This window comes from Entelurus aequoreus, linkage group LG26, assembly GCF_033978785.1.
Source record: "Entelurus aequoreus isolate RoL-2023_Sb linkage group LG26, RoL_Eaeq_v1.1, whole genome shotgun sequence".
In the NCBI taxonomy this organism is placed as follows: Eukaryota; Metazoa; Chordata; class Actinopteri; order Syngnathiformes; family Syngnathidae; genus Entelurus; species Entelurus aequoreus.
The window spans coordinates 12,179,355-12,201,827 of NC_084756.1; the positions used below are offsets into that span (position 1 = coordinate 12,179,355).

A 22,473-nucleotide genomic window follows, 5' to 3' on the forward strand; every position below is an offset into this window, starting at 1 on the left:
TTCTCAAATGGGGGTACGCGTACACCTGGGGGTACTGGAAGGTATGCCAAGGGGTACGTGAGATTTTTTAAAAATGTCTGCCAAAAAAAACTGTGAAAAGAAATGCAGCAATGCAATATTCAGTGTTGACAGCTAGATTTTTTTGTGGACATGTTCCATAAATATTGATGTTAAAGATTTATTTTTTGGTGAAGAAATGTTTAGAATTAAGTTCATGAATCCAGATGGATCTCTATTACAATCCCCAAAGAGGGCACTTTAAGTTGATGATTACTTCTGTGTAGAAATCTTTATTTATAATTGAATCACTTGTTTATTTTTCAACAAGTTTTCAGTTATTTTTATATCTTTTTTTCCAAATAGTTCAAGAAAGACCACAACAAATGAGCAATATTTTGCACTGTTATACAATTTAATAAATCAGAAACTGATGACATAGTGCTGTATTTTACTCATTTTTTTAACCAAAAATGCTTTTTTCTGATTAGGGGGTACTTGAATTAAAAACATTTTCACAGGGGGTACATCACTGAAAAAAGGTTGAAAACCACTGGACTAGGCCATTAAAAACCACCAATGGGCCCGGAAAGACTGGACCTTGAAGCGCCGAAGAAGAAGGTACAAACCCGAAGACGACCCGCCTCCAGACAAAGGTGAAAACAAAAATGGAGCTGAAAAAACCAGCACAAACAACCCTGAGTCCTCTGAATTTTGACACCGGAGAAAACTACTTTAGAGCTTTAAGTGCTCAGACAGCACTTACAGTGTTACAGGCAAGGTTTCTTTTGTTAAGTTTGTGAATAAACACAAGTGCCTGCATAAATAGTTCATGTTTCAATGTGTACACCTACGGCTTGTGCAGACAATATAGGTACAAAATACAATCAGGACTGAAAGCAAAGTGTTTTATTTAATGTTTGTTACAGCAGAGTATGTTTTTTTTCAGCTCTTAAAATGTAATTTGTTGCGTGCTTGGGGTCGCATAGCTGTTATGGTTGCATAGCTGCAACGGCGGAGGAGGCGGAAGACGGTAGATTTAAGAACTACCACAATGGCTGCGATGGCGGAAGAAGGCTGCAGCAGAAAAGGGTCCCCAGTCGTCTTGGATTCCATGCCACTGGACCCTGACCCGATTCTGTCAAGGATCGTGTGGTGACTGTCTGTGCACCAGTCTCCCCACGTTAAACAAAATCCCGCACAGGCATCCTCCATAAAAGGGATACACCCCTACCAGGAGGATCGTCATACTCGTTCTAGTGACCGCCAATGAATGAATGGTTGTGTTCTCACGCATTCGACAGGAGCGGAGTGCGGGTAAGAATCCATTTTAATTTCACAAGGCTAAGCAAAAATACAAATACTAAGACGCTAGCATAGCGCAGAGCAGACAAAACGAAACAGTCACCCAGGGTAAACAACATGAAAGTCTTTGGCAGGGCCACACACGACTAAACTTGGCAAATAGGGGCGGCTTGGCGTAGTGGGTAGAGCGGCCTTGCCAGAAACCTGAGGGTTGCAGGTTCGCTCCCCGCCTCTTACCATCCAAAAATCGCTGCCGTTGTGTCCTTGGGCAGGACACTTCACCCTTGCCCCCGGTGCCGCTCACACCGGAGAATGAATGATGAATGAATGAGTTGTAAAAATGAATGATGGGTTCTCACTTCTCTGTGAAGCGCTTTGAGTGTCTAGAAAAGCGCTATATAAATCTAATCCATTATTATTATTATTATTAAATATGGACTAAAAATCATATCCAGATATACACTATATTACCAAAAGTATTTAGCCACCCATCCAAATGATCAGAATCAGGTGTCCTAATCACTTGGCCCGGCCACAGGTGTATAAAATCAAGCACTTAGGCATGGAGACTGTTTCTACAAACATTTGTGAAAGAATGGGCCGCTCTCAGTGATTTCCAGCGTGGAACTGTCATAGGATGCCACCTGTGCAACAAATCCAGTCGTGAAAATTCCTCGCTCCTAAATATTCCAAAGTCAACTGTCGGCTTTATTATAAGAAAATGGAAGAGTTTGGGAACAACAGCAACTCAGCCACCAAGTGGTAGGCCACGTAAACTAACAGAGGGGTCAGCGGATGCTGAAGCGCATAGTGCAAAGAGGTCGCCGATTTTCTGCACAGTCAGTTGCTACAGAGCTCCAAACTTCACGTGACCTTCCAATTAGCCCACGTACAGTTCGCAGAGAGCTTCATGCTCACAAGTTTCCATGGCCGAGCAGCTGCATCTAAGCCATACATCACCAAGTCCAATGCAAAGCGTCGGATGCGGTGGCGTAAAGCACGTCACCACTGGACTCTAGAGCAGTGGAGACGCGTTCACTGGAGTAAAGAATCACACTTTTCCATCTGGCAATCTGATGGACCAGTCTGGGTTTGGAGGTTGCCAGGACAAAGTTACATTTCGGACTGTATTATAATAATAATAATAATGGATTAGATTTATATAGCGCTTTTCTATCTTCACAGAGAAGTGAGAACCCATTATTCATTCACACCTAGTGGTGGTAAGCTACTTTCATAGCCACAGCTGCCCTGGGGTAGACTGACGGAAGCGTGGCTGCCAGTTTGCACCTACGGCCCCTCCGACCACCACCTATCATTCATCATTCATTCACCGGTGTGAGCGGCACCGGGGGGAAGGGTGAAGTGCCCAAGGACACAACGGCAGCGATTTGGATGGTAAGGGGCAGGGAGCGAACCTGCAACCCTCAGGATTCTGGCACGGCTGCTCTACCCACTACGCCATGCCGCCCGAGTGTCGAGTGTGAAATTTGGTGGAGGAGGAATTATGGTGTGGGGTTGTTTTTCACAAGTTGGGCTTGGCCCATAGTTTCAGTGAAAGGAACTTTGAATGCTCCAGGATACCAAAACATTTTGGACAATTCCATGCTCCCAACCTTGTGGGAACAGTTTGGAGCGGGCCCCTTCCTCTTCCAACATGACTGTGCACCAGTGCACAAAGAAAGGTCCATAAAGAAATGGATGACAGAGTCTGGTGTGGATGAACTTGACTGGCCTGCACAGAGTCCTGACCTGAACCCGATAGAACACCTTTGGGATGAATTAGAACAGAGACTGAGAGCCAGGCCTTCTCCACCAACATCAGTGTGTGACCTCACCAATGCGCTTTTGGAAGAATGGTGGAAAATTCCTATAAACACACTCCACAACCTTGTGGACAGCCATCCCAGAATAGTTGAAGCTGTAATAGCTGCAAAAGGTGGACCCACATCATATTGAACCCTATGGGTTAGGAATGGGATGGCACTTCAAGTTCATATGTGAGTCAAGGCAGGTGGCCAAATAATTTTGGCAATATAGTGTAGTGTGGACCATAAACTAACCCATAAATGGAAATATCCATTGACATAACTAAATATCTCCACCATACCTTGTTTTCAATTTTGGGGACAGATGGGGATCCAAAATACACAAAAACAGGTACCAACAAGTAAGAAAAGTAGGTTTTGCATAATACGATCCCAACTTAAGAGGTGTTTTGAGCTAAGAAAAAAATAAAAAGCCCTGACAATTGTATAAGAAAAGTCTAATATAATCTCCCAACTTCTAAAAAAAACAAAAAACATTTAACATTACTGAATTAGCAGACTAGCAGCGGCAATTCGCCGGCCGTGACGGCAGTTCTTTTGAATCTTTCACTGTTTTGTGTTGCGTCTGTTTAAAAAAATAAATTAAATGTGCTTCCATGGCTGTATGTTCTTGTCAACAACTGGAAAACTGAGTCGGTGAGCTCTGAGGATGGCGCAGGATGGAGGGACGCACAGAGTGATCAGTGACACTTGTCCATTTGGTTATGGTTTAAGATGATTTCAAACATGCTATAAAGATGGGTGAATATTTTACTCTAAAATGATCAAATTTGGATGGATTTATTTTAAGAGCAAACGCAATAAAAGGGATGAAATATATATATGATACATATAGATCCCATGTGTGCGATATATATATATATTTTTTTTTTTTTCAAGTAAATTTGTCGCAAGGTACAGCCCTGATTTTTCTTCCTACTCCTTTTCGAACATGTTAAATTGTGCAAATGTAAACACATCACATTGAAGTATATCTGAAACAAATAAATCATATTATGAAATAGATAAGCTCTGCTTCGTCGTGAACTGTGGAAATGAACGTGTGTTCTTCGTACAATATATGTCACCTGTTATGCATGTCTGCAACAAATACATCATACCACAACATTAATAGGCTCTGCTTCTTCCTACACCTTTTTGGACTTGTGGAGTTGTGCAAATGTAAACATGTCATCTTCCTACATGTAACCTGTCATGGTCGTCAAAAACAAATAAATAAACCATACCAAAAAATAAAAAGGCTCTGCTTGGTCCCACGCCTTTTCGACCATTGTTAATTGTGCTAATGTAAACATGTGATGTCACTTTTAAGCATGTCCGTAACAAATAAAACATACCACACTACAAAATAAACAAGCTCTGCTTCTTCATACTGTTTTTTGGCAAGTCAATCAATCAAAGTTTATTTATATAGCCCTAAATCACGAGTGTCTCAAAGGGCTGCACAAGCCACAACGACATCCTCGGCTCAGATCCCACATCAGGGCAAGGAAAAACTCAACCCAATGGGATACAATGAGAAACCTTGGAGGGGACCGCAGATGTGGGGACTCCCCCACTCCCCTGGGCGACCAGTGCAATGGACATCGAGTGGATCTACTTAATAGTGTGAGAGTCCAGTCCATAGTGGATCTAACATAATAGTGTGGGAGTCCAGTCCATAGTGGATCTAACATAATAGTGTGAGAGTCCAGTCCATAGTGGATCTAACATAATAGTGTGGGAGTCCAGTCCATAGTGGATCCAACATAATAGTGTGGGAGTCCAGTCCATAGTGGATCTAACATAATAGTGTGAGAGTCCAGTTCATAGTGGATCTAACATAATAGTGTGAGAGTCCAGTCCATAGTGGATCTAACATAATAGTGTGGGAGTCCAGTCCATAGTGGATCTAACATAATAGTGTGAGAGTCCAGTCCATAGTGGATCTAACATAATAGTGTGAGAGTCCAGTCCATAGTGGATCTAACATAATAGTGTGAGAGTCCAGTCCATAGTGGATCTAACATAATAGTGTGGGAGTCCAGTCCATAGTGGATCTAACATAATAGCGAGAGTCCAGTCCATAGTGGATCTAACATAATAGTGTGGGAGTCCAGTCCATAGTGGATCTAACATAATAGTGTGGGAGTCCAGTCCATAGTGGATCTAACATAATAGCGAGAGTCCAGTCCATAGTGGATCTAACATAATAGTGTGAGAGTCCAGTCCATAGTGGATCTAACATAATAGTGTGGGAGTCCAGTCCATAGTGGATCCAACATAATAGTGTGGGAGTCCAGTCCATAGTGGATCTAACATAATAGCGAGAGTCCAGTCCATAGTGGATCTAACATAATAGTGTGAGAGTCCAGTCCATAGTGGATCTAACATAATAGTGTGAGAGTCCAGTCCATAGTGGATCTAACATAATAGTGTGGGAGTCCAGTCCATAGTGGATCCAACATAATAGTGTGGGAGTCCAGTCCATAGTGGATCTAACATAATAGCGAGAGTCCAGTCCATAGTGGATCTAACATAATAGTGTGAGAGTCCAGTCCATAGTGGATCTAACATAATAGTGTGGGAGTCCAGTCCATAGTGGATCTAACATAATAGTGTGAGAGTCCAGTCCATAGTGGATCTAACATAATAGTGTGAGAGTCCAGTCCATAGTGGATCTAACATAATAGTGTGAGAGTCCAGTCCATAGTGGATCTAACATAATAGTGTGGGAGTCCAGTCCATAGTGGATCTAACATAATAGCGAGAGTCCAGTCCATAGTGGATCTAACATAATAGTGTGGGAGTCCAGTCCATAGTGGATCTAACATAATGGTGTGGGAGTCCAGTCCATAGTTGATCTAACATAATAGCGAGAGTCCAGTCCATAGTGGATCTAACATAATAGTGTGGGAGTCCAGTCCATAGTGGATCTAGCATAATAGTGAGAGTCCAGTCCATAGTGGATCTAACATAATAGTGAGAGTCCAGTTTATAGTGGATCTAACATAATAGTGTGAGAGTCCAGTCCATAGTGGATCTAACATAACAGTGTGAGAGTTCAGTCCATAGTGGATCTAACATAATAGTGTGAGAGTCCAGTCCATAGTGGATCTAACATAATAGTGAGAGTCCAGTCCATAGTGGATCTAACATAATAGTGTGAGAGTCCAGTCCATAGTGGATCTAACATAACAGTGTGAGAGTTCAGTCCATAGTGGATCTAACATAATAGTGTGAGAGTCCAGTCCATAGTGGATCTAACATAATAGTGAGAGTCCAGTCCATAGTGGATCTAACATAATAGTGTGAGAGTCCAGTCCATAGTGGATCTAACATAACAGTGTGAGAGTTCAGTCCATAGTGGATCTAACATAATAGTGTGAGAGTCCAGTCCATAGCGGATCTAACATAATAGTGAGAGTCCAGTCCATAGTGGATCTAACATAATATTGTGAGAGTCCAGTCCATAGCGGATCTAACATAATAGTGAGAGTCCAGTCCATAGTGGATCTAACATAATAGTGTGAGAGTCCAGTCCATAGTGGATCTAACATAATAGTGTGGGAGTCCAGTCCATAGTGGATCTAACATAATAGCGAGAGTCCAGTCCATAGTGGATCTAACATAACAGTGTGAGAGTTCAGTCCATAGTTGATCCAACATAATAGTGTGAGAGTCCAGTCCATAGTGGATCTAACATAATATTGTGAGAGTCCAGTCCATAGCGGATCTAACATAATAGTGAGAGTCCAGTCCATAGTGGATCTAACATAATATTGAGAGTCTAGTCCATAGTGGATCTAACATAATAGTGTGAGAGTCCAGTCCATAGTGGATCTAACATAATATTGTGAGAGTCCAGTCCATAGCGGATCTAACACAATAGTGAGAGTCCAGTCCATTGTGGATCTAACATAATATTGAGAGTCCAGTCCATAGTGGATCTAACATAATATTGAGAGTCCAGTCCATAGTGGATCTAACATAATATTGAGAGTCCAGTCCATAGTGGATCTAACATAACAGTGTGAGAGTGTAGTCCATAGTGGATCTAACATAATAGTGAGAGTCCAGTCCAAAGCGTATCTAACATAATAGTGTGAGAGTCCAGTCCATAGTGGATCTAACATAATAGTGTGAGAGTCCAGTCCATAGTGGCTCTAACATAATAGTGTGAGAGTCCAGTCCATAGTGGATCTAACATAATAGTGTGAGAGTCCAGTCCATAGTGGATTTAACATAATAGTGTGAGAGTCCAGTCCATAGTGGCTCTAACATAATAGTGTGAGAGTCCAGTCCATAGTGGATCTAACATAATATTGTGAGAGTCCAGTCCATAGCGGATCTAACACAATAGTGAGAGTCCAGTCCATTGTGGATCTAACATAATATTGAGAGTCCAGTCCATAGTGGATCTAACATAATATTGAGAGTCCAGTCCATAGTGGATCTAACATAACAGTGTGAGAGTGTAGTCCATAGTGGATCTAACATAATAGTGAGAGTCCAGTCCAAAGCGTATCTAACATAATAGTGTGAGAGTCCAGTCCATAGTGGATCTAACATAATAGTGTGAGAGTCCAGTCCATAGTGGCTCTAACATAATAGTGTGAGAGTCCAGTCCATAGTGGATCTAACATAATAGTGTGAGAGTCCAGTCCATAGTGGATCTAACATAATAGTGTGAGAGTCCAGTCCATAGTGGCTCTAACATAATAGTGTGAGAGTCCAGTCCATAGTGGATCTAACATAATAGTGTGAGAGTCCAGTCCATAGTGGCTCTAACATAATAGTGTGAGAGTCCAGTCCATAGTGGCTCTAACATAATAGTGTGAGAGTCCAGTCCATAGTGGATCTAACATAATAGTGTGAGAGTCCAGTCCATAGTGGCTCTAACATAATAGTGTGAGAGTCCAGTCCATAGTGGGGCCAGAGAGATCATCTTGAGTGAAGTCAGCAGCGCAGAGACGTCCCCAACTGATGCACAGATGAGTGGTCCACCCCGGGTACCGACTTTAAACAGCTAGTGCTTCATCTGTGGTCACCTGATAACCTCTCCACGAAGGAGAGGGGGGCAGAGCAGAAAAGAGACAGCAGTTCAACTGGTCTAAAAGGGGGGGTCTATTTAAAGGCTAGAGTATACAAATTAGTTTTAAGATGGGAATTAAATACTTCTACTGAGGTAGCATTTCTAACTGTTATTGGTAGAACATTCCAGAGTACTGGAGCCCGAATAGAAAACACTTTATAGCCCGCAGACTTTTTAGGGCTCTGGGAATCACTAATAAGTCCGAGTTTTTTGAACGCAGATTTCTTATATATGGTACAATCCAATCGGCAAGATAGGATGGAGCTAGACTCTTTAGTATTTTATACGTAAGTAGTAAAACCTTTAAGTCACATCTTAAGTGCACAGGAAGTCAGCGCAGGTGAGCCAGTATAGGTATATATATAGGTCGTCATATCAGTCTGTCGGGCGCAACAATGACTGTTTCATTTCGGTCGGATCATAGTCTTCCACTCAGCCCGGTCTTTTGCCTTCAGCTGCCAGGTTGCAGCGTCGATCTTCAGTTCCCTCAAAATCCGTTTAACAGTGTCCTTGTACCGTAGCCTTGGCCTCCCTCGGTTTCGTTTCCCTTCCTCCAGCTGTGAGTAGAGCAGATGCCAAGGGAGCCGCTCGTGACTCATTCTCTCGTGACTCATTCTCGGCGTGAAGTTTTCTGACTTGCAACCTGTAGAGGGTCCAAGTTTCAGCACCGTACAAAAGTGTAGCTAGCACAGTTGCTCTGTACACCTTGCACTTGACGCAAATAGAGACATGCCTGTTTTTCCAGAGTCTTTCCCTTAATTTCTCAAACACAGCACACGCTCTCCCCATCCTCAGTTTGATGTCATCATCAAGCTTGGCATTTTTTGTCACTGTGCTTCCGAGGTACTTGAATGTCCGGCATTGCAAAAGTGGTTCTCCCATGACACAGACCTCCCCTGGTAGGGAGGATGTGGGCTCATACTTGGGTGGCTGGTACAAGCATTTGGTCTTCTTGATGTTTATTTTGAGGCTGAACTGACTAGCTGTTGCTGCAAACTTGTTCACAAGATCTTGTATGTCCTCTACATTGTGCGCAACTATAGCACTGTCGTCCGCAAACAGCAATTCTCTCACAACCTCTACTGTTGTCTTGCTCTTTGCTCGAAAGGTGAGCAACCTTGAACAGATCTGCATCTGTTCTTGTCCGGATGTAGACCCCCTTTGATGTGTCCTTGAAAGCAACCTCAAGCATGGCTGATAGGTAGAGTGAGAACAGGGTTGGTGCTAGAACACAGCCCTGCTTCACTCCATTGCTGACTGGGAAGTCCTTTGAGACAGATCCACCATTTGCCTGCATGTCCGTATGAAGCGCCTCAATAAGGTCAACCAACTTGTCCGTACATCCGTACTTCTTGAGACCTTGCCACAATCCTTGCCTTGAAACCTTGTTGAAAGCTTTACTAAAGTCAATGAAGACCACATAGAGATGATATACATATAGGTACACTACCGTTCAAAAGTTTGGGGTCACATTGAAATGTCCTTATTTTTGAAGGAAAAGCACTGTACTTTTCAATGAAGATAACTTTAAACTAGTCTTAACTTTAAAGAAATACACTCTATACATTGCTAATGTGGTAAATGACTATTCTAGCTGTAAATGTCTGGTTTTTGGTGCAATATCTACATAGGTGTATAGAGGCCCATTTCCAGCAACTATCACTCCAGTGTTCTAATGGTACAATGTGTTTGCTCATTGGCTCAGAAGGCTAATTGATGATTAGAAAACCCTTGCGCAATCATGTTCACACATCTGAAAACAGTTTAGCTCGTTACAGAAGCTACAAAACTGACCTTCCTTTGAGCAGATTGAGTTTCTGGAGCATCACATTTGTGGGGTCATTAAACGCTCAAAATGGCCAGAAAAAGAGAACTTTCATCTGAAACTCGACAGTCTATTCTTGTTCTTAGAAATGAAGGCTATTCCACAAAATTGTTTGGGTGACCCCAAACTTTTGAACGGTAGTGTATATATGTATATAAAGGTATATACAGTATAGGCGTAATATGATCAAACTTTCTTGTTCTTGTCCTTGTGTACCAAGTGTAAACATGTGACATACTATGCATGTTGAAAATAAACCATTATTATTGTTACCACGGTGACGGGGCTTGGCGCAGTAAATATTATCATGCAATGAAGTCCAAGTATTTCATGTGAGAGCACTTAGTGAGCCCCATAAGGGACGACTGTGTGGGAAGTCCCAAGTGCACCAGGATGCTTCCAGTGAAAACTTTCTCACGCAAAAATTGTTTACAACGCTGATTATATTGACATATATGTAAGTACTGTACTTTGTCATCACAAGTACTGCACCACTAACACTCTTTGTGTGAATGACTGTGATGCTTTATAGCGTGCAGTAACAGTTGACAGTCACAGCTGCGACGCAGAAAGTCAGCAGGTGGCGCAAACACGGCAGCTGCAGCCTTTGGAAAAGTCAACATTCTCTCCTCTCACAGGAACTCTAAAAGTTTTAAGTTTTTGCTGCACATTTTGAGCCTCTCAGGACTCACTAATCTAGTCCAGATTGTCTCCATGGACATTATGTCTTCATGCTGTCATTTGGAGGACTTCTGCTACTCATAAACTACTGCACACTACAGTGTTATACGGGCTATTATTTGACTGAAAAATACATCACTGTAAATCAGATGGACTTTTTTTAATTTTTACATAGCCCAGCTGAACAACACTTTTTTTTTTGTTTTTTTTTTTTTGAGTCAGCACCAAATTTAGTACACATATTGAGGGGAAAAAACTCATGACCACAATTTTAAGCAAAGCATGTTTTTGAAAAGGTTCGAGTGTGTGGGGGATTTAAAAAATATATATATTTTTTTGATTCAATCAATTAAAGTTTATTTATCCTCGGCTCAGATCCCACATTAGGGCAAGAAAAAACTCAACCCAATTTGTGTGGACATTGTTGATTGTCGTGCCATGTACGAATGTACATTGTGGACACCGTAAGTTTTTGCTGTCGTCCAGCATTCTGTTTTCTGTTTACTTTGTAGCCAGTTAAGTAAAACTGAACTGGCTACATAGCCTTTGCCTTTTCCTTTCCCTTTTGTTCATTTTTGGTTTAAGCATTACATACCTTTTTTACCTGCACACTGCCTCCCGCTGTGGTCTGCATATTGGAATCACAACAAACCATCCTTGTCTCACCCGACACACTCCGACTTTTACAAAGCAATTAACTAAAAACTTTTAAAACGTTTAAAAGATCGAGAAACCAGTTCTCTTGGGAAATGTACTTGCTTTTAAATTGAATCATTACTAAACGTTTTAAATAATTTTTGACCTGTTGTGGTATGACTGCTGTTGTTCTGTTGTATTGTCTTGTTGTAATCATTATTGCAACGTTGTTTGTGCCGCCCTCTTTGTCAGGTCGCTCTTGAAAAAGAGATTTTAATCTCAATGAGTCTTTACCTGGTTAAATAAAGGAAATTGATTGATTGATTGAACTACCTGCTGCCACCTACTGACATGGAGTATTACATGGTTACCCTGCCGAGTTTTACACAGCACAGTGTTATGTTTTCAGAGGGAGATGACGGCTCAGACGCCAGGGGGTAGTTTGTTCAAAGATTATTTATTTTTTATATATATATATATATATATATATATATATATATATATATATATATATATATATATATATATATATATATATATATATGTATATATATATATATATATATATATATATATATATATATATATATATATATATATATGTATATATATATATATATATATATATATAACAAACTAAACAATACTAACCAAATAAACTATAGAATGGTGTGTGTGTGAAAACCCAAGAGTGTGTGTGTGTGAGGCAATGTGTAAGGTTAACTGAAGTGTGTGTTACCAAGTGTTGTCGAGAGCGAATGAACAGGGCAGTCCGTGGGGCAGGCAGATGATCCAGGGCAGGAGAGAAGAGACAAGGTCCGTGTCCAGAGCGAGGGTCGAGGATCGAGGAAGGCAAAACTCGGAGGATCTCCGAGGGCTAAGACTCGGGAAGGAACTTAGGGGGGAACAAACAAGGACGTCAGGCACGGAGGGAAAATGCAGGGAAAGACAGAGCATAAAGCGAAAGTAGGCTTACGGTCCACTATTGAGAACTAAGTTCCCGCCAGGATCCTTGGGTCCACTGGTCCTTTATTCAGCTCCCTCTCATCAGGCCCAGGTGCGCAGATTGCTGATTGTCTAGGGCTGCGGCGACGCGTGGGCGCGGTCTGCGCGGCAAGCGTGGGGGCGTGTCCTGTGGAGCTCACAGCGGAGCTTCTAGGTGCTCCCGAAGAGGAGGGAGAAGCAGACTGCACGTGCGCCGTAACACACAGACACTAAGCAACGGCACCTTATTTGCAGATTATAATTATTGATTTGCAAAAAATATTTTTTGGACCAATTAGGTGAAGTTGCATAATTTCCCACGGCACAGTGGTTGAAAAACACTGCCGTATCTTAACCGGGCACATAGCTCCACCCCCTCTGAAGTCATGCGCACTCCTGCGGCAGGGGATACGAATAATTTGTCATGATCCATGGTCCGGATCATGTTTTTGTGTTTTCTGTTAATTTTGGACTCCTTTTGTTATTTGTTGTGCTCCTGTGAGTTTGTTTTGGTTGTCATGGTCACTCTTTGTGTGCACCTGTCTCTGATTAGTGCTCGCCCGCTCACCTGCTTCCCGAGCGCTAATCAGAGGCATTATTTAAGTTGCCTTTGCCAGTCACTCGTCCTGCTCTCATTGTGTTTGCTCCATGCACTTGTCACGTGAGTTTTTGAGTTCTAGTGTTCCTTGTCTTTTGCCTAAGCTAAGTAATAAGTTCCTTAACTTCCCGTGCGCTCTGCACGCATCCTTGTTGTTTTTGTTTATTGGATGATTTATGATAGATAAATCACTTCCTACCTTACGCCTTCGTCCGGAGCCGTTCCTTTGCATTGGGAGAACAACCGCGCAGCAAGCTGCGACCCCCCGATCGTGACAGAATGAGAGCAGCATCCGTTCTCCCGCAAACAGACCAGAGTGAGATGGATGAAGGTACGCGCATGGTGTTGCGAGCGATGGAAGTGGAGACGCTTCGCTATTCGACGGAGGAGAGGTCGAACCTTATGTGGGACCTGGAGGCTCCCTTATCCCCATCGACTCCCTCTGGTCCGAAGACATCGCCGCTACACAGCAGGACCGGACGCGCAGGCAAAGGCGGAAGCCGTCCAGAAGGGCTTCGCCTCGCCGTCAGAACGCGTCACTCCCGCAAGCTCCTCCCCCGGACCGAAGCAAGTTGCAGGCAGCCCAGTATCCTTCCCCCGATGACGTCACTCCGTCCACGGCTGATGACGTCATGGCCCAGAATTTTTTTTTTCTGAATTCTGTCTCCTTGCGTCAACAACCTCCTAAAGACTTTAATTCTAAAATTATACCTTGTCAGGACATTCTTTTGAAATTTAGATGTCAGCCACAGTCTCCTTCTGAGTGCCAAGCTCCGCCCCCTAGGACTCTAGCCCCGTCCACGTCAGTGACTTTTTCCTCTCATCCTCCCAAAAGACCTCAGGTGGGGGGTGGGAAAAGACATTTTGGACAATTTAGAGGGGAGGATTTTGCCCCCCTCCTGACTTCCCGCCACCCACCCGTAAAGACTGTTCCAGACCGCAAGCAGCGCGTCTGGTATCCGCCCCTTGAGGGGGGGGCTGGGGCCGGGAGCTGTGCTGGTGGGGCTGCTCGGCTGCGCCCAGCCAGGCAGCAACCTCCATCCCGGCCGCCGCCACCTGTCCTTCGGCCTGCCAAGCCGCAACCTCCAGCCCGTCCTCCACCACCAGTCCGTCGGCATGCCAAGCCGCAACCTCCTGCCAGGCCACCTCCGCCAAAGTCACGACCAGTACCTCCAAGTCTGGTTTCCACACCAGCACCTGCTCCACGGCTGGTTCCCACACCAGTACCTGCACCTCGGCTGGTTCCCACACCAGTACCTGCACCTCGGCTGGTTCCCACACCAGTACCTGCACCTCGGCTGGTTCCCACACCAGTACCTGCACCTCGGCTGGTTCCCACACCAGTACCTGCACCTCGGCTGGTTCCCAGACCAGTACCTGCACCTCGGCTGGTTCCCAGACCAGTACCTGCACCTCGGCTGGTTCCCAGACCAGTACCTGCACCTCGGCTGGTTCCCAGACCAGTACCTGCACCTCGGCTGGTTCCCAGACCTGCACCTGCACCTCGGCTGGTTCCCAGACCTGCACCTGCTCCTCGGCAGACGCCTGCACCTGCTCCTCGGCAGACGCCTGCACCTGCTCCTCGGCTGACGCCTGCACCTGCTCCTCGGCTGACGCCTGCACCTGCTCCTCGGCTGACGCCTGCACCTGCTCCTCGGCTGACGCCTGCACCTGCTCCTCGGCTGACGCCTGCACCTGCTCCTCGGCTGACGCCTGCACCTGCTCCTCGCCAGACGCCTGCACCTGCTCCTCGCCAGACGCCTGCACCTGCTCCTCGCCAGACGCCTGCACCTGCTCCTCGCCAGACGCCTGCACCTGCACCTCGGCAGACGCCTGCACCTCGGCAGACGCCTGCACCTCGGCAGGCGCCTGCACCTGCACCACGCCAGACGCCGGTGGTACCTGCAAGCACGCCAAACTCGCCGGTGGTACCTGCAACCACACCAGACTCGCCAGTGGTGCCTGCTGCCACGCCTGCCATGACGGCGCCGGTGCCTGCTGCCACGCCTGCCATGACGGCGCCGACACGCCCACCTCCTCGTCGACCACGGATGTGGCCGCTCCCTGGTCGTCCGCCTCGCCAAGTGCGCCCACCTCCCCGTCGGCCACGAATGTGGCCATTCCCTGGTCGCCCGCCTCGCTTGCTGCAGCGGCGTTCCACTCGCCGCCGCCACTTGACTTTGCCTCGGTGGATTCGGGGACACTTGGCCTGGCGACCCACCTCCAAGTCCTCCCTCCGCCCGCCCGTGACTTTTGACCCTGCTTGTTTTTTGTTTTTGTTTTCATATGGACATCTGGTATCTGTCCTTGAGGAGGGGGTACTGTCATGATCCATGGTCCGGATCATGTTTTTGTGTTTTCTGTTAATTTTGGACTCCTTTTGTTATTTGTTGTGCTCCTGTGAGTTTGTTTTGGTTGTCATGGTCACTCTTTGTGTGCACCTGTCTCTGATTAGTGCTCGCCCGCTCACCTGCTTCCCGAGCGCTAATCAGAGGCATTATTTAAGTTGCCTTTGCCAGTCACTCGTCCTGCTCTCATTGTGTTTGCTCCATGCACTTGGCACGTGAGTTTTTGAGTTCTAGTGTTCCTTGTCTTTTGCCTAAGCTAAGTAATAAGTTCCTTAACTTCCCATGCGCTCTGCACGCATCCTTGTTGTTTTTGTTTATTGGATGATTTATGATAGATAAATCACTTCCTACCTTACGCCTTCGTCCGGAGCCGTTCCTTTGCATTGGGAGAACAACCGCGCAGCAAGCTGCGACCCCCCGATCGTGACATAATTGCTATTGCGACACCCAGTGGACGCATTTAGAAGAGCAGTTTCTTTCATTGAAAAATGTCAGCTAATTTTTATACTTAGCAAAACCATCTCGCGGGCCGGGTAAAAGCTGTTTGTGGGCCGTACGTTTGACACCCCTGGATTAGGCCATGATGAATTATCACGATCACTAAAGAATCAAGTGGGTGAAAGAAAATAATTGCAATGGAGTCCGTTTCTCTGCATGTTTTTAAAGGCGTAAGGAATCAGTCAATTTATTTTGAAAGTGCTTGGCGGTGTTACATAACATGTTTTTTTTTTTTGCACAATGGAGCACAAAAGGAGCAGAGCAAGGATGCAAGAAAAGCATGATGGCAGTCATTAGTAGTCAGAGCAGCACCTCAAGGACGGAGCTTATTTTAGCGACACAGTATTTTTTCCTCTTTTAGCTCCCCCCTTGCATCTTACCCAGTCAGCACTATTACTGTATTGATGAATGGGTACTAATGGAGTGGGGGAAAGAGGGTGTGGTGCAGCGTATTATGGGATTCAATCCAAGCACGTCCTTGGATATTTAACAACACTTCTTCCTGCGATACACTGCAGATGTTTTCTCACGCTGTTCATCATAAAAAAACGTGAAATTATAAGCTATAGTGTTGCATGAGACATGAACATTTTGTTTACAGAACAAAATGGTACAAATGACAAAACCCAAAACCAGTCAAGTTGGCACGTTGTGTAAATAGTAAATAAAAAACAGAATTCAACGATTTGCAAATCCTTTTCAACCTATATTCAATTGAATAGACTGCAAAGACAAGACATTTAACGTTCGAACTGGAAAACTTGGTTATTTTTTTGCAAAATTTAACTCATTTGGAATTTGATGCCTGCAACATGTTTCAAAAAAGCTGGCACGAGTGGCAAAAAAGACAGAGGAAGTTGAGGAATGCTCATCGAACACTTATTTGGAACATCCCACAGGTGAACAGGCTAATTGGGAAAATGTGGGTGCCATGATTGGGTATAAAAGCAGCTTCTATGAAATGCTTAGTCATTCACAAACAAGGATGGGGCGAGGGTCACCACTTTGTGAACAAGTGCATGAGCAAATTGTCCAACAGTTTAAGAACAACGTTTCTCAACGAGCTATTGCAAGAAATTTAGGGATTTCACCATCTACGGTCCGTAATTTCATCAAAAGTTTCAGAGAATCTGGAGCAATCACTGCAAGTAAGCAAGTGTATTAGTGCCCAAGGCATGGGTAACTTACACATCTGTGAAAACACCATTAATGCTGAAAGGTACATACGGGTTTTGGAGAAACATATGTTGCCATTATCATGGACGCCCCTGCTTATTTCATTCAGCAAGACAATGCCAAGCCACGTGTTACAACAAAGTGGCTTCATAGTAAAAGAGTGCGGGTACTAGACTGGCCTGCCTGTAGTCCAGACCTGTCTCCCATTGAAAATGTGTGGCGCATTATGAAGCCTAAAATACCACAACGGAGACTCCGGACTGTTGAACAACTTAAGCTGTACATCAAGCAAGAATGGGAAAGAATCCCACCTGATAAGCTTAAAAAATGTGTCTCCTCAGTTCCCAAACGTTTACTGAGGGTTGTTAAAAGGAAAGGCCATGTAACACAGTGGTAAAAATGCCCCTGTGACAACTTTTTTGCAATGTGTTGCTGCCATTAGATTCTAAGATAATGATTATTTGCACAAAAAAAAAAGAAATAAGTTTCTCAGTTCTATTCAATTGAATATAAGTTGAAAAGGATTTGCAAATCGTTGTATTCTGTTTTTATTTACCAAGGTGCAAACTTCACTGGTTTTGGGTTTTGTATGCTTACCTATTAGAAAAGTGTGCATGTATTATCGGTGTTAGATACGGACAATTAAAGAAGCTCTGCATTTCCTACTCGTTTTTTTGACATTTTGAACTGTGCAAATAAAACGTGACTGCATGCTACCGTGATTGGATATATTCCTAACTGGTGCCACCCGCCTAAAGACGAAATTAAATATAATGGGAATTTGTCCATTTTCGTCTTGTTTTTATTCGTCGACTAAATCGTCAATTAATTCCGTCATTGTTTTTGTCAACGTGCATTTGTTGTGATTCGTTATCGTCCTATTTTAGTCAGTGGAAAATAGGTACAGTAATTGACGATAACTCAGACAAACATTTCAGTCCACAAAATGAACACTGGTTCAGGCGCATTGGGAAGTCCAGGACAATAACATGTACAAATTAACATTTCACCTAAATATTTTTTACTTATGTCTACAGAGTGATGAACTCAAACACTGTTCAAACATTGAGCATTTTAGGAAATTGTACAAATCTATTATTTTGGTTCGGTATAGTGAGGTCTAGGCTTATTTTGAATAGGAGTATGAATGACTTACACTACCGTTCAAAAGTTTGGGGTCACATTGAAATGTCCTTATTTTTGAAGGAAAAGTACTTTTCAATGAAGATAACTTTAAACTAGTCTTAACTTTAAAGAAATACACTCTATACATTGCTAATGTGGTAAATGACTATTCTAGCTGCAAATGTCTGGTTTTTGGTGCAATATCTACATAGGTGTATAGAGGCCCATTTCCAGCAACTATCACTCCAGTGTTCTAATGGTACAATGTGTTTGCTCATTGGCTCAGAAGACTAATTGATGATTAGAAAACCTTTGTGCAATCATGTTCACACATCTGAAAACAGTTTAGCTCGTTACAGAAGCTACAAAACTGACCTTCCTTTGAGCAGATTGAGTTTCTGGAGCATCACATTTGTGGGGTCAATTAAACGCTCAAAATGGCCAGAAAAATAGAACTTTCATCTGAAACTCGACAGTCTATTCTTGTTCTTAGAAATAAAGGCTGTTCCACAAAATTGTTTGGGTGACCCCAAACGTTTGAACGGTAGTGTATATGACTTACTTATGATGATATATTGAGAATCGTAAGCACATTGATCCGGGCAAATTGAGTTATGTGGATCCAGATGAATTTGATAAAATGGGGTTCAGAGGAAAAAAGGGGGGGATTCAAAAAGTTTATACTTCTTCCCATTACCCTTTTGAGATATGTTTAATTTAATTACATTTTATTTTATTTTCTTAATTCAATTGTCTTTTCTTTTTTGGGAAATAACAATTGTCACGGCCAGGGCGTATTACAATGCGCCCTCCTATTTGCGCTCTGCTGGTTGCACCTCTGGACTCGCACTTCCAGGGGGGCGCCGGGCGCGTGTCTGCCCTGCAGCAGCCGGCAGCTGCAATCATTCACCGGCAATCGACGCACCTGGAGCTAATCAGAGGTCCTACCTTCAAAAGCCTGCTCAACCTGCTATTCATGGCCAGAACATAATCTCCTGTTCATATGCTTCCCGTGTCTTCCGTGATCGAGCTGTGCGCCTCGACTTACCCTTTGGACTTTGGACTGCCTCCCTCGATTCTCGACCTCCCGCTTGGATACGGATCTCTGACGTATTTTTTTTAAAATTTGTTGTTGTTTATTGAGTATGTCATAGTCAGCTCCACATCATACATGTAGTACATAATATACATACGTATCTCCATTGAGCAGTCTTGTGCTCAATGGCAATATATATATATATATATATATATATATATATATATATATATATATATATATATATATATATATATATATATATATATATATACATAGAGCTATACCGCCCCCTTGTGGTTATGTGCCATCAACCACAATATTTGTATATATATATATATATATATATATATATATATATATATATATATATATATATATATATATATATATATATATATATATGTATATATATATATATGTATTTATGTATTTATGTATGTATATATATATATATATATATATATATATATATATATATATATATATATATATATATATATATATATATATATATATATATATATATATATATATACACATATGTCTATACCGCCCCCTTGTGGTTCTGTGCCATCAACTCCTCCTGCACACATAACAATAATATTGCCATTGAGCACAAGACTGCTCAATGGAGATATTTGTGTATATTATGACTATGAAATACTCAATAAACAACAATAAATTTAAAAAAATACATTCATAGGACACTCAATGTTGCATTCTCCACTATAAAGCAGGCACCTTTGATGTATTGGAAATGCTGAAATGTGTATTAGTATTAAACTCATTAAACAATTAATCAAAAGAACAAACTATAAATCAAAGCTTTTTTCTAATGAAACAAATCCATAAAGCTTGCAGCCCTTTATACACGACTTAATAAAAACGCTATTGTTTAATCAGCAATGAACCTCAGTGCACAATACTGAATATCTTCTAACCATAACATTAATGTGTTTTTTTGGTGAAGTACTGCTGCCCTCATGCGTTCGATTTGAGACGGTACCTGCTGGTCAGGCCGAGTGGTTCCAGGGTTGATGTACCAGGTAGGAGGCCTGCTGTCATAATGTCAATCTGATGAAAAAAATGATACCCCAAAAAAGTAAATCTAATAACAAAATGATATCCATTTGCATCAAATGAATACACTTTCAAATCAGCAGCAACACACTAATCGTTTTTATTTACAACACTGCAGTCTTTTATTTTCTCTATTTGTATGCAGTTCCATAAAAGGCATGTTTTCAACAACAACCAGCTTCCCTTGTAGTCAGAAAGATAAAAAAAAAAATTTTCATTTTTTTTCATTTTTTTGTTTGTCCTGTCCAGCTTCTCAGGCAAATCATATAATTGATGTATAAACCCCGTTTCCATATGAGTTGGGAAATTGTGTTAGATGTAAATATAAACGGATTACAATGATTTGCAAATCCTTTTCAACCCATATTCAATTGAATGCACTACAAAGACAACATATTTGATGTTCAAACTCATAAACTTTATTTTTTTTTTGCAAATAATAATTAACTTAGAATTTCATGGCTGCAACACGTCCCAAAGTAGTTGGGAAAGGGCATGTTCACCACTGTGTTACATGGCCTTTCCTTTGAACAACACTCAGTAAACGTTTGGGAACTGAGGAGACACATTTTTGAAGCTTCTCAGGTGGAATTATTCCCCATTCTTGCTTGATGTACAGCTTAAGTTGTTCAACAGTCCGGGGTCTCCGTTGTGGTATTTTAGGCTTCATAATGCGCCACACATTTTCAATGGGAGACAGGTCTGGACTACAGGCAGGCCAGTCTAGTACCCGCACTCTTTTATTATGAAGCCACGTTGATGTAACACGTGGCTTGGCAGTGTCTTGCTGAAATAAGCAGGGGCGTCCATGGTAACGTTGCTTGGATGGCAACATATGTTGCTCCAAAACCTGTATGTACCTTTCAGCATTAATGGCGCCTTCACAGATGTGTAAGTTACCCATGTCTTGGGCACTAATACACCCCCATACCATCACAGATGCTGGCTTTTCAACTTTGCGCCTATAACAATCCGGATGGTTCTTTTCCTCTTTGGTCCGGAGGACACGACGTCCACAGTTTCCAAAAAAAATTTGAAATGTGGACTCATCAGACCACAGAACACTTTTCCACTTTGTATCAGTCCATCTTAGATGAGCTCAGGCCCAGCGAAGCCAACGGCGTTTCTGGGTGTTGTTGATAAACGGTTTTTGCCTTGCATAGGAGAGTTTTAACTTGCACTTACAGATGTAGCGACCAACTGTAGTTACTGACAGTGGGTTTATGAAGTGTTCCTGAGCCCATGTGGTGATATCCTTTACACACTGATGTCACTTGTTGATGCAGTACAGCCTGAGGGATCGAAGGTCACAGGCTTAGCTGCTTACATGCAGTGATTTCTCCAGATTCTCTGAACCCTTTGATGATATTACGGACCGTTGATGGTGAAATCCCTAAATTCCTTGCAAAAGCTGGTTGAGAAAGGTTTTTCTTAAACTGTTCAACAATTTGCTCACGCATTTGTTGACAAAGTGGTGACCCTCGCCCCATCCTTGTTTGTGAATGACTGAGCATTTCATGGAATCTACTTTTATACCCAATCATGGCACCCACCTGTTCCCAATTTGCCTGTTCACCTGTGGGATGTTCCAAATAAGTGTTTGATGAGCATTCCTCAACTTTATCAGTATTTATTGCCACCTTTCCCAACTTCTTTGTCACGTGTTCCTGGCATCAAATTCTAAAGTTAATGATTATTTGCAAAAAAAAAAAGTTTTTTAGTTTGAACATCAAATATGTTGTCTTTGTAGCATATTCAACTGAATATGGGTTGAAAATGATTTGCAAATCATTGTATTCCGTTTATATTTACATCTAACACAATTTCCCAACTCATATGGAAACGGGGTTTGTAGATTTACTTTACAAAAGAGAAGTGTAGGATACTTCTTTTGTTGCCTTATTTGTATTTGACTTTATTAAATGTATTTATATTATCATTTGGTGCAGCCGGGCCGGAGCAGGAGGGGATAGAAAGAGAAAAAAAGGAAGACCGAGTAGTAGCAATATTTTTGCGGGGGTTTGTGGGTGTTGTCGATAAATGGCTTTCGCTTTGCATTAACTTGCACTTACAGATGTAGCGAAGAACTGTAGTTACTGACAGTGGTTTTCTAAAGTGTTCCTCAGCCCTTGTGGTGATATCCTTTACTCACTGATGTCGGCTTTTGATGTTATACCTCCTGAGGTACAGCAAAACCCCGGTTTTGGGTTTTTTATATAAACATATTGATTTCAGCAGGATCATGTTATTGCTTTGAACTTACACATAACAAAAGAAA

At 42.6% G+C, this 22,473-nt stretch overlaps 1 protein-coding gene across 1 annotated transcript in view; it reads right to left on the reverse strand.

Annotated features, from left to right (window-relative positions):
• Nucleotides 1-12,320, reverse strand: part of itga7 (integrin, alpha 7) — a 131,882-nt gene extending 119,562 nt beyond the window's left edge. The window contains exon 1 of the mRNA XM_062037969.1: nucleotides 12,087-12,320. Within this exon, the coding sequence (XP_061893953.1) occupies nucleotides 12,087-12,304 (218 nt within the window). The 5' untranslated portion in view covers nucleotides 12,305-12,320. The remainder of the gene's footprint in view (nucleotides 1-12,086) is intronic.
• Nucleotides 12,321-22,473: the final 10,153 nt, after the last annotated feature.